Below are 13,282 nucleotides of genomic sequence, written 5' to 3'. Positions count from 1 at the left end.
GTTCATTTATTCAAGGTCTCTGTGCCATCAGTGACTGCCCCCTCTGCAGGCAGGAAAGACTTCTGATGAATTCCATGCAGACAGCCATTCTTTCCTCCATCCTGTCTTCCACTGATGTCCACAGATGTCACCACCTGGAGCCAGCCCCCTCCGCTTGCACGGCTGGAACCCTCATCTCTCCAACACAGGTTCATCCCTGAAAACTCAGCTCATCGCAGCCCTGAGACCACAAGCCCTGCTCTCCTTGCTCCCCGGGCCCATGGTCCTCTCTCTCCCTCTAGTGCCCCATGTGGCCGACGGCCCCAGCTCATCCCCTCTGCCATTGGCCATAGTCCCAACTTTCGGTTCATCCTTGGTCCCTTGGCGCTCAACAACTGAGAGTTTTAAATGCTTCGTGACCAGCTTGAGAATTTTCCAGAGAGGCTGTGTCAGACAGTTAATACTCAAGTAGTAATCCTTTTGTAACCTGAATAGAAATGCAGACTTCCACACTGAGGATGATAAAATGGTGTGGATTTAAAAGTATTTGGAGACCTGTAAAATGTCTAGGATTAAAATTTCAATACCATTTGTGCCCAATAAATGCGAACTCTTTAGTAACTTGAAACTGTGGTATTATGACTCAGGTCTGAAAATTATGAGTCCTGGTTGAAGAAATGGGAATAACATGTGAGGAATCAGCTCCTGTCCTTTACCTTGAGGGATAGACTGTGGTCGCACCAAATAGCAGGAGGGTGACCTCATAGGGGAGCTAGCCCGGAGAAATTACCGTATTTGTTAAGAAAGCAGTACACTCCCCAGAGGAGAAAAATGTTACACTTTCCATTAGGATTGTTTATGGAAATGGGGCTACACTGGACCTGGGTCAGTATATTAGCTGGTTTGACAGTACCCCAGGAAACAAGATCACATAATAGTTGATAGAACGACTTGATTTTTTTTTTTTCCGTGAACCAGTCTAGTCAGTCTGAACTTGACAAATTAATTTTGTCTATAGAATCACTCCCATAAGCACATAAAATTAGCCTCCATAAGTACAGAGAGCAGAGTTGGCATTGTGTTTAACTGATTCGCTGGAACTTAAGTAAATGGATTTAGTCTTAATATAGCTAAAGCCCTGAGACTTTAACTAGAGCTGATCTTAGGCAAAGCATTAATTCATCATCTAAAAAGTCACAGCTCGTGGGTTTTTGTTGCTCGTTGAAGGACAGAATTATATACTTTGACGATGCTAATCACCCAGCACATGCCACAGGGCTTGAAGGAAAAAATTAGCTCTTGTTTTCTTTGTTACAAAATTTTTTATGTTCGATTGACAGAGAATTAATCAGTTTTAACACTTGACTATGATTTAATAGATCATGGTGTTTCCCTGGCCTTATTCAACTTCCAGATATTTTCATTGAGTCATTGATGTCATACTTCTGATGCTAAACTCTTCCGGACTGGAATAAGCATGGGCATTTTTCTTTGTGTTGTAGGGGTGAACTTGGGAAGCAGATTCGTACCTTCCGTGCAACAGGCCGGCAAGAGGGACGGGAGAGGAGCTTACGAAGTGGTCAGTGCCTCTCTTTTGAATGGAGACCCGTGGAACCCAGTGACAAACGCAGACACAAAGGTCAGTTTTTTTGGTTTTGTTTTTCTTCTTGACTTTTCAATGACTGAAGTTTAAAAATCACATTAACTGCATTCATATTCTCTTATTCAGGTTTTGTCTTTATTTTAATTCCAACTTTATCCTTCCTTATGAAGTGAAATCTTCATTATTAAGAAGATAAAATAGAGACTGGTTTTGATGTGACAGTCCTGATGAGTCTCTCAACACTGTTTGTGTCTGTGGAAGCTTATTTTTTCAAGCACACACCAGGGATAACATTTCCAGATATACAACTTTCAGCTCATTTTACCTGAGTGCTGGATCTTTTTCTATATTCATGTCTATTTCATTAACATTTCAGTTTTATCGATCAATTACTGGTAGAAACATTTTAATGCAACTTTTAAAATTTATTTATTTATTTATGTTTGGCTGTGTTGGGTCTTCCTTGCTGTGCGTGGGCTTTCTCTGGTTGCCGTGAGCGGGGGCTACTCTTTGTTGCAGTGCGCGGACTTCTCATTGTGGTGGCTTCTCTTGTTGCAGAGCACGAGCTCTAGGCGCTGTGGGCTTCAGTAGTTGTGGCACGTGGGCTCAGTAGTTGTGGCTCATGGGCTCTAGAGCGTAGGCTCAGTAGTAGTTGTGGCGCACGGGCTTAGTTGCTCCACGGCATGTGGGATCTTCCTAGGCCAGGCCTTGAACCCGTGTCCCCTGCATTGGCAGACAGATTCTTAACCACTGCGCCACCAGGGAAGTCTCTGTAATGAGTTTTAATGCAGTTTTATGCTTTGTTTACTTTGACACATGTTTGATTTGAGTCTTCTATTATGTAAAAGAATAATATAAAATAATTGAAATATTAGTGGTAAAATTTCATATTTTGATGAGTTTTGTCTGACAAACATAAGTGAGTTTCTTAAATTTCAGAATTGTTGGAACAGTTGGAAAGGGATAAAATCTATAGAAATATGAGCTCTTTGGAGAGATCATACAGATGGCTTTGTCCTTGTGTTATGTGGAACTATTTTTAGAGTATTTTTTATAATAGAAAACAGATTTTTTTAAAAGAGCAGTTGAGATTGTGAAAATGTTCTGTAGTGTGCTGGAAGGGCTGCGGTGGGCCACCTTTGTGTCCATAATGATAATATGATTTACATCATTATTTTATTTTCTAAAGAGGCTTTCAGCTGAAAGTGAGCCTTCAGAAAGGTTGGGTTAAAGGATCCAAATGCCAAATCTAAACTTTTTCAGTATTTCTGCTTCATGGAGACTGTTGCAGATGGAATATACAAAGTATAAGTCAATCACGGTGACATTGATACTGTTTCCTAGATGAAAAACTTAAGACACTAAAGAAAATTTCCTCATGCTACTAATTTACAAAATGAGAAACGATACGATAGATTCAGAAAGAGAGAGGTATGCTATGTTGTAAAGGAAGTATATCTTTAAAATATTCATAGGCACTAATTAATAATATAAAAATATGGAACAATCTAAAGTTACTTGGGTGGTGGAAGCCTTTATGGGAGTTTTTCCCTGGTGGTAGGGTTGCCAGATTTAGCAAATAAGAGTACAGGATGCCCCGTTAAACTTGGACTTAGGTAAACAGTGAATATTTTTTGGCATAAGTCTATCCCATGCAATATTTGGGATACTGTTGTTTATCACAGTCCAGATTTAACTGCCGTCCTGTGTTTTATCTGGCAGCCCCCCTTGGAGGGCATCAGAGCAACAAGCTGATAAAGGTTCTCAGTATGCCTTTGGAATGGACTAGTTCAGGTTGGCTCTAGTTTCTGACCTCCAGCTTCATCCTTACTACCAGCTAGCCACCTTGCAGACATCAGGAGGCATACCGGAGTGGGTACTGGCACACGCGCCCTGGCCAAGCTTACAACCTGATGGCCGGGGGCCACCAGCACCATCATTGTAGAAAACTAGGAAAAGCCATTATTGTTTGATCGCTGTCCCACCTCCTCTAGGGGTCTGCATCCAGGATTAGAACCAGGCAGGAAGTAGGCACATACCTACTGGCTAAAATAACTCCAGGTCACTGACATTATTTAAGGGGACAGCAGCCTGGGTGGTTTGGGGAACAGCATCTTGTCGTAATGCCGTGGGGCTCATCTCAGCATGTGGCTGTGGAGTCAGCCTTATGGCTCTGTAATTACCATGTGCCCCCTTAATTGGTGGTTAACCACTAAGACCTCGCATGAAAAGGGTGCATGTAAATGTCTGTTAACGTGCGTGTACCTGCGTGCCATAATTCTTCACGGGGTAGCTGTGTATGTTTGTTGTGGGAATAAGGGTTCTGCCAAATGGCGTGTTTGTGTACGTCTTTCTTCGTCATCAAAATAACAGTCAATGCTGTAATTTTATTTTATTAAAAAAATGTTTTTTGGGGGGGGATTTATTGAAATCTTTCCTTTATTGTGCATCTTCAACGTCTAGGACCAGTATCCTGTTTCTCCATCCTGAATTCCCCCCCAGAGTGCACAGCTGGGGTCAGCTGCAGTGGCCAGTGTCTCCATCCTGAATTCCCCACAGAGTGCACAGTTGGGGTCAGCTGCAGTGGCCGGTGTCTCCGTCCTGAATTCCCCCCCAGAGTGCACAGTTGGGGTCAGCTGCAGTGGCCGGTGTCTCCATCCTGAATTCCCCCCCAGAGTGCACAGTTGGGGTCAGCTGCAGTGGCTGGTGCCTTTTTGGCCACAACATCTTTTGTTCACTAAATGGCAGGGGACAAACTTTGTCCGCAGTGCCTCATTTTGGTCATAAATCTGACCAACTTTGGGGAGGCAGATCCTGACCAATTTTGTCCCATGGTGCTAAGAAGGCTTATTCCTACATCGAGGATTCTGTGGATAGGCCACTCAATGTGCTAATTTTCAGATTAGGCCCTGTTGACAGTCTAAAATCCTCTGGATCTCCCATCTTACTAGTCTATTATGATCTGGGAAATGTTTTCCCTTGTTCCTTCTTCCCACATCTAGAGTTGCGCTATTACAAATATTCTACATAGAGGTATATATACGATTGATGGCCTCAAGACACTTAGTCGTCATTACTTTGTTGGAGGCCTCGTTAAATATTGAGTGATGCAAGAGACAACAATCTTGTAAAGTAGATGGGATATAAGTAACACTACTAGTAACTAATTTTAAACTGCGTTAACGGGGCGTACCCTCAAGTATACAGAACATACCCACTTCATGACTATTTTTGCTGCACAACTATGCCTGCAGGACCTTAGAATACAGGCTTTTAGGTCTGCATTCCTGCTTTCCTGCTCCCCTGTTTTATCCCTTGCTGCCTTGTTTCCATTCAGCCAGTCTTTGACAATTTGACTTCATTGGTCTGAGGGAAGGCCCAGGCATCAACTTGATTCAGGCGAAAGTACTCAGATTCTCTTTTTCTCTCTCTCTCATCTATGATGGAGATATATCCAAATGGGGTAGTATTATGTCCTGTACAAATCAAGAGTCAAGCCATCATTGCCACCGATCACGTAGTTGAAAGAACGGAGCATGGGGAGAGAACACGACCTTGTGGGCGTTGGAGAGCTTCCGGCATTTTGTTTGTTTACTTGCCGTTGTTTTGATCTATAACACACGAGTATAAGCTTATCTGCTCTTTCCTCCCTCTTAGGGTCATTGTAAGAATGAGATGAAACGATGGGTGTGAAAATACATTAACTAAAAACTACCACCCCAATGTAAGGTGATATGGAGAGTTTAAAGTTTCTTTAGGGACCAACCTCCAATTTCATGTCCTAAAAAAATTTACTCTGGATCCAGGGAAGACATATCAAGATGGGGTTGATTGTGAGATGACCTCAGTTGAGCTCAGCCTTTGAAGGCTCCAGGAAATTTCCAATTTCCAGCTTTCTCACAGGAGAATGAAACGATGGAAATAGTATGTGAAATGGAAAGTAAAAAGGCAAAAGGATTAGAACATGAAACCAGAGCTTCCCATAGCATACTGAGGATCTGAAAGATCAAATAGCTGCTCATTAAAATGGCAGAGGTAGAGTCTGCTGCATTGATTTCCATTTGCTTTGTTTCCCGGCTGAGAAAACCAAGCCCTGTTTTTCCCCCTCAAATAACCATCCCCTTTCACGCCTCCGCAATCAGCCTTCTTCTCGGAGGGGTCGTCTCATCCTCCCTCCCCACCTCCTCCCGCAGGTCCTCTGCAGCCCTCTGTAGCAGCTTCCACTCCCAGCATTTCATCACGACCGGTCTTGCCAAGGTCATGGGTGGCCTCTCAACTTCTAAAGCCAGAGAATGCCCCTCGCTCTTTATTTTCCTTATCTTGACGCTGATTCTCTCCTTTGAAACTCTCACTTCCTTTGGCTCCTGAGACCCTGTTCGCTCTTGTTTGCTCTCGTATGGTTTTTTGGTTTTTTTTGCGGTACGCGGGCCTCTCACAGCTGTGGCCTCTCCCGTTGCGGAGCACAGGCTCCGGACGCGCAGGCTCAGCGGCCATGGCTCACGGGCCCAGCCGCTCGGCGGCATGTGGGATCTTCCCGGACCGGGGCATCCCACCGTGTCCCCTGCATCGTCAGGCGGACTCTCAACGACTGCGCCACCAGGGAAGCCCTTTCGTTTGTTTTTAATTCTTGCCTTTGGTTCCTCTTCTCGGCTTTGCCCCTTAACTGTTAGTTTCCCCTGAGTTTCTTCCTCGGGGCGTTTCTGACTCAGGGCTCCTGCTGGGCGTGGCATTCCATCCTGCGGCCTCACTATCCACCTGTGCAAGGGGGGGGCGGGAGCTCCCATGAGTGACAGAAGCAGCCACCGCCCACACACGGGCTCCTACTACGTGGGACGTGGATCTGATCCCCTCACCGTCGTCCTCCAGCATACACTGACTGACAATCCACATCGCCCACCCTGCTCTGACGCCTGAGATTGGGTCACTGGCTTCCAATGGATTTTACGCACCTCCAGCCGGAAATTCCCAATTGCCTTAATGGACTGTGTCCCGATGCGGAAACAGCCCCCCAGCCATGTTCCCCACTTTGTGTAGTAGCCTCTGGAAGATAAGATTGTCATCCCCCAGCTCCCCTCAGATCACGGGCTTGGAGACATCTCATCCTTCAGAAGCTTCTCACGATATCTGACTCAGGTTCCTTCACTTGGTACCCACTCTGAAGTCTTAGCTCCCACCTCTCAGCCATCCTGCGCCTCCGTGGCAGCCTGTTGCCTAAATATGCCGTGTTCTTTACTGCCGTGCAGAATTGGCATTTGCTTTGTCCCTGCCACCTGTGTCCTGCTCATTCCTGAAGCCCCAGCTTAACCAGCACCTTCTCTGTGCAGCTCATTCTGACCTCCCCAGCCACGTCTGTCCTTCCCAGACCTTTGTCCTAATCAGTCATCTCCGTGACGTGCAGGCACACCACGCACACGCTTCACTTGTGCACACTGAGCCTGCGGACATGCAGCTTAACTCACACATCCATCCTCTGATCTCCCCAAGGAGCGTGTGGCCGGGGGATCAGCCGGGGTCGGGGGGGAGGCGTGATGGGACATCGGGTGTCCGCTATTTCCTCTCTTCCTCCACCTGAAACAGGGCAAGTCTCTCACTCTCTGAGAGCGAGTCTGGTTTTTCAAGTGGATGTCATTATACAGCAGGGACCCCAAAATAAGCAAACTCAACTGTGCTCAACCCAGCGGGGTTCAGGAGAGAAGAAATGGCCACATTGAACTTACAGAAAAGCACAAAAACCATAAGGTACTTAGAAGATTACTGTTAACTCTGCCTTGGGTACCGCTTCGCCTTCTGTGCTGGCTTGAGACCCTAACTCTGCGAGACTTGGGACTCAGCTCTTTGGCATGGATCATACTGTGCTGTCATCACTAGTTTATATTTGTGTTTCTCTCACCAGCCTGTGCCCTCCCCGCGGGTGGTGGCCTCAGCTTTATTCCTTCCTTGTCCCTTAGTGCAGTGTTTGGCATCCAGTGAGGATACGGTCTCTGAGCCTTCCTCTGTGCCTGGGGACTGGGTCGCTCACTGGCGTGGAGGTGCCTCATGCTACAGAAGATAGAGGGGACAAAACTCAACCTTTGCATGTTATTCAAACGCCAGAGGGTGCCTGGAGAGCCTCTCCATTTCTGTAGAGAGGTACAAATCACTCTTGGATGACCTGGACTTTTCAGACATTGCTGACCCCCTTGTAGCGAGTTTAGGTTCTTTTAAAATCATTTTGGAGGTCTTTTATTGCTTGGAAGAACATGACATTTTTCTCTTTTGTGACTGCTAGGGTTCTACCTGGAATAACTCCCCACGTGTGCCTCTCTGTCCCGGTCCTAGAGAGAATGAGTTTCCTCTTCTCTAAGGGAATATTCTGGTCATTGCAGGAGTTGCTGCAGGCCAGCCGGTGGTGCCTGCGCTTGGCTGAGTGAGCTCAATGGTTAGCCTTTTGACTTACGGAACGTTGAGCTTACATTAGCTTACAAGCCAGCCAGTAGCACTTCCTCTTAGGAAATAATGTTATTAAAATACCTCCTGTGAGGCTTCTCATAAGAAAAGTACAGTGGTTCCAAAGTTGGAACATTATTTCTAGACTGTACAGTCTCTTAGGATGGTCTGTTCTCTGCCTCCACCCCCTGTCTCTTAACTCCCATTGGACTCCCAACCCTACCCCTTGCCTGACACTCCCCATGAGGCTATGTCTGCCACACAGGAGGCTGTTGTTCCGGCCTCACATAACCTACCTAGCCAAGATTCTGCCCACCCTTCTGGGAGAGGGATTAGTGAGGTAAAAGCTGGCACCCCTATATCTTTGGGAACTCAACTGTTTTTTAAGAGTTGATGGCAGGCAGAGTGGAAGGAGAAAAGGCTTTGGAATATACAGAAATGGCTTCACACTCTTGCACAGCCTCTGCCTTGCTGTGTGATGTTGGGCAAGTGACAAGCCCTTGCTGAGTCTGTTTTCTCATTTGTAAAGGAGATGATGATGGTTACCCTGCTGTCTGACATAGTGCCCCCGGCGTGCTCAGTAAATCTCAGCCACTTTCCTTTCCCTTCATTCATTCTGGCCTTCCTCCTTACACTAGGGCAGGGCCCCTCAGCCCCAGCCCTGTTGCCACTGGGGTGGGTAGTTCTCAGTTATGTGTGTAGGGGAAGGGGGCTGTTCTGTGCATTGTAGGATGTCTGCCAGCATCCCTGGTCTTTACCATGAGATGCCAGGAGCACCCTCCTCCCCAGCCAAGTCAACTCAAAAGGCCCTGGGCTGGGGTGTCGGGGGTGTGCATAATTCCCCAGGTTAAGAACCCCTGCACTAAGAGAAAGCCGAGAAGGCTAAGGAAACAGTTACTGAGGACCTTTGCTTTGGATGGAGCCACAGGTCAAAAATTGGCAAACTTTTTAAATGAAGAGCTAGACAGTTAATGTGTTCAGCTGTGTGGGTCCTATGATCTCTGTCACAGCTACTCAACTTTGCCACTGCGGCTTAAAAGGTAAAAGCAGCTGTAGATAATAAGTGAACCAGTGGGTGTGGCTGTGTTCTGATAAAGCTTATTTGTGGACATTGTCATTTGAATTTTATAATGTTCATGTGTCATGAAATATTCTCCTTTTATTTTTCTTAACCATTAAGAAATATGAAACCATTCTTAGCTCTGTCAGTGGGCAGTGGGCTGGATGTGGCCCTCAGACTGTAGTTTGCGGCCCCCCCGGGCTAGACATACTCTAGGTATGATCACACCAGGTGCCCCCAGCAGCCCTGCAAGGTGGATGTTGTGTGCACGTTGTAGGGGAAGATGCAGAAGCTCACAGAACAGGAAGTGACAGGGCTGACAGCTAGATTCTGAAGTCTAGTCTTTCCGTAGCACTCGGCTGCCTCCCAGAAGATCTTTAGCTTTCTTTCCCTTGTGCATTGTATCGGGACTGGTTCATCAGTCTGGACTCCAGAGGCAAGATCTCGGCTCAGAGGGACAGTATGGAGGTCTCTGGCCAGCGCTTTCCCCGGCTGTCAGTCCTGCCCTCCGAGGCAGCCCTGGCTTTCTTCAACTGCATGTGAGGGCTTCATCCCCGCTCCCCGCCAGGCCTTTCCGTGTTCTTGCTTCCTCTTTGGTCAGCACACAAAGGGCAGGAAGCAAGCCAACACGTTGTGCTTGTTTCCACTGTGTCCCCGCTTCTGGTTGCCCACCACTCAGTCAAGGAGGGCTCTGGGTTACATATCCACAATGGTCTCTGCTAACTCATTTATTTCTTGTGACCTCTTAGCAAGGCCTTAATATCATTTTCCAAAAAGTTGTCTATTGAATCAGGTCTCCCTAGAGTTTCTGCAACGTTTTTTCCTTCCCCAAGCTTGTAGCGTCATCATAGAAATGGGTCTTTTTTAAAAAGTTATATTTTAAAATAACAAATGTGGGTAATGCTAGGAGATAGAGTGGTTTGCATTATTTAAACAGAGAGGCGTTATAAAATATATATTTTTTATAATCCTTGGGTAAAACTCTCCATGTTTGACTGATGTGTTGAGCATATTTGATATCAGGAGAAGAAGAGTTGGATGAATTCTGTTTTCAGCTTTTCATCTATTCGTCCAAGGATAGGTAAGTGTCTGCTGTGTCTCAGGTTCAAGATCAAGTTCCTGTGACCCAAGAATGGGTGAGACTCTATCCTGCCCTTGAGGACCTCAAAGTTTAGTGAACTAGTGGTTGTAATAAACTTAATTAAGTATTTAATAAGAGATATGTAATTTTTAAAATAAGTGATTTTAGAATAGCTTTTTTTTTTTTCAAGAAGTTGCTTGATGCTCATTTTCTTAATTTTTTAATTGAAGTCTAGTTGATTTACAATGTTGTGTTAGTCTCAGGTGTACAGCAAAGTGATTCAGTTATACATATATGTATATATATGTCTATTCTTTTTTCAGAAAAAGAAAATCAGAGTAGCTTTAGATTTACTGAAGAATTGCAAAGATAGTATGGAGCCGTCCCATACTCCCCACACCCAGTTTTCCTATTAGTCACATGTACATCTGCACGGTGCATTTGTAACAATTCATGATATAGAGCTTTTTATATTTTAACCTGAATTCTTTAAATAAGAGAGAAAGGTCCTGGAGATTGAGGACATTTAGAAGAACATATAATTTCTAGAAAGGATGATAATTTATAAATCAGAGTTTAGACTAAAAAGCCTATCTTCCCAAGAGAGAATTCATGTGTATCAATATTTCATTTAACAGTTTCATATCACGTGAAGGCTGAGGAAACCATTGCCTATGCCTTGACTCTAGAATTTCTCTGAAGTTAAAACATAAACAGCGAGGGCTGTACCTTCATAGTTGCTCAATAAACAGTCCTGATGGTGATGAGGCTGTTTTGTTCAATTGAAATTTAAAGCTCAGATTTAAAAAAAAATCCTCCTATTTTTTTCTTAAAAAGTGTGAAATATTTTTAAACTTATCACGAGAGTGCCTACAACCAAGTGCATAAAATCATGTTAAAAACAACAGAATTGAGTGCTATTATGTGACTGTGACATAATGCTTATGTAGAGAGTTCGTGTGAGATTTTCCTTTCATGTTGATTAAACATACTCATGAACCCCCCATTTCTCACACACATCCCTGTAAGCATAAGATGTGTGTTTCTCAGTGACGTATACCAGCATTTTACAATTGGACTTTCATTACTGCCTGCCTAAAGAGAAAAATTAAATTAATTAAACTTTGAATTAAATTTCTCTTTAAAGAGGGAAATTAAACACTGAGGAATAACATTTTGTTGGGTAGTTTTAAGCTTTGGAGTGGAATAAACCATTGTAATACCTAAGAATTTTCACCTCCTCCCCAAGTACCAATTTTTGCTCCTTTGAGGGCAAACATCCACCCATTGAGAATGCATGATGGGCACCACACATAAATGGGCAAAAGGAAGTGCGTGTCTCCCAGGACTCCAAGTGTTTATAGAAACGTGCCCATTGGAGATTTGGGGAAGGTAAGAATAAAAGCTGATTTCTCCCTCCGTCAAAGGCTGCTCTTGTTAGATTTTCTTAAATTAATATTTATTGGCGTATACTTGCTTTACAATGTTTGCTTTTGCTAGACTTTAAAAAATAAGTGTTTTATATGAGAACAGTTGTAGATTTACCAAAAAAATTGTAAAGATAATACAGAGATCCCATATACCTCACATCCAGTTTCCCCTGTTATTAACATCTTAAATTATTGTAGAGCATTTGTCACAGCCAACACTGACACATTGTTATTAACTAAAGTCCATGCCTTATTCAGATTTTTTTTAACATCTTTATTGGGGTATAATTGCTTTACAATGGTGTGTTAGTTTCTGCTTTATAACAAAGTGAATCAGTTATACATATACATATGTTCCCATATATCTTCCCTCTTGCGTGTTCCTCCCTCCCACCCCTCCAGACAGTCACAAAGCACGGAGCTGATCTCCCTGTGCTATGTGGCTGCTTCCCACTAGCTATCTACCTTACGCTTGGTAGTATATATATATGTCCATGCCTCTTATTCAGATTTTCCTAGTTCTTACCTCATGTCCTTTTTCTGTTCTAAGAGTCCATCCAGGTACCACATTACATTTAGTCATCATCTCTCCTCAGGCTCTATTTGGCTGTGGCCGTTTCCCACACTTTCTGTTCTTGATGATACTGATAATTTTGAGGGATACGAGTCAAGGGTTTTGTAGAATATCCGTCACCTTGGGTTTGTCTGATGTTCTTCTCCTGACTGAACTGGCCTTATCTGCTTTGAGGAGAAGTCCACAGAGATGAAGTACTGCGCCTGTTCTACCACATCGAGGGCACATACTGTCAACAGGACTTGTCACTGCTGATGTCAACTCTGACCAGCTGACTGAAGTCATGTTTGTCAAATTTCTCCACCGTAAATTTCTTTTTTCCTTCCTTTCTATACTGAATTCTTTGGAAGTCACTGTGCACATCCCACACTTAAGGAATTATGCTTCACTTCCTTGAAGCTTGAAGTAGCTACATAAGTTGTTTTGAATTTTTCTGCACGTGAGAGTTGTCTACTTTCCCTGTTTATTTATATAGTCAATTGTTTATTTATCTAAACTTGGACTTGGGGGTATTTATTTTATATTTTGTGATATAATCAAGCACTGTTTTATGTTGTTCAAGTTGTTCCTGCCTTGGCCACTGAGGATTCTTCCAGTCGGCTCCTGTGTCCGTTGGATATGTGTCCACTATTGCATGTGTATGTCTGTGTGTGTGAGCCCTTTTTTACTTTCTGTTGCAACAAGATGCACCAGGTTTATCTTATACACTTCCCGTCCCAGTCCTAAACTCAGCCATTTCTCCAAGGAGCCCTGGTTTCTGGGGAAATGGTATTAGAAACCAAGATCTGGGTGCTGGGTGTGCTCACTGCTACTGTAGTGTCATTGCTTCTTGGTTTTGGCAGCTGACAAAACAAGGAAATATGGATGTGCTCTTGCTAGATTCCAAAAAAAAACCAATCTCGAATGCTGGATCATGACTGAGGCACACCATATATTTAATTTAAAAAATTGTATAGTAGGAAATATAGCAGGAATTTGGCCTTTTTAAAAGAGGTATAACTATACCGGTCAAAAAGGAAGAGTGGCTCTTTTCAATAAACTACATCAGTTCTTGAAATCAAACCCAATTATTTGTTCTTTTCCCTAAAATGCTATTTTAAGGATTTAACTCCCAACTCTCTAGCATTTG

The 13,282-nt window shown here is 44.0% G+C and overlaps 1 protein-coding gene across 1 annotated transcript in view; it reads left to right on the top strand.

Moving 5' to 3' along the window:
• ADAM12 (ADAM metallopeptidase domain 12) overlaps positions 1-13,282 on the top strand; it is a 408,492-nt gene that overhangs the window by 59,629 nt on the left and 335,581 nt on the right. Inside the window, exon 2 of the mRNA XM_032607298.1 lies at positions 1,482-1,618. Within this exon, the coding sequence (XP_032463189.1) occupies positions 1,482-1,618 (137 nt within the window). The remainder of the gene's footprint in view (positions 1-1,481; positions 1,619-13,282) is intronic.

Source organism: Phocoena sinus, chromosome 16 (genome assembly GCF_008692025.1).
Source record: "Phocoena sinus isolate mPhoSin1 chromosome 16, mPhoSin1.pri, whole genome shotgun sequence".
Taxonomy (NCBI): domain Eukaryota; kingdom Metazoa; phylum Chordata; class Mammalia; order Artiodactyla; family Phocoenidae; genus Phocoena; species Phocoena sinus.
This window is presented reverse-complemented; position numbering and strand designations above follow the sequence as displayed.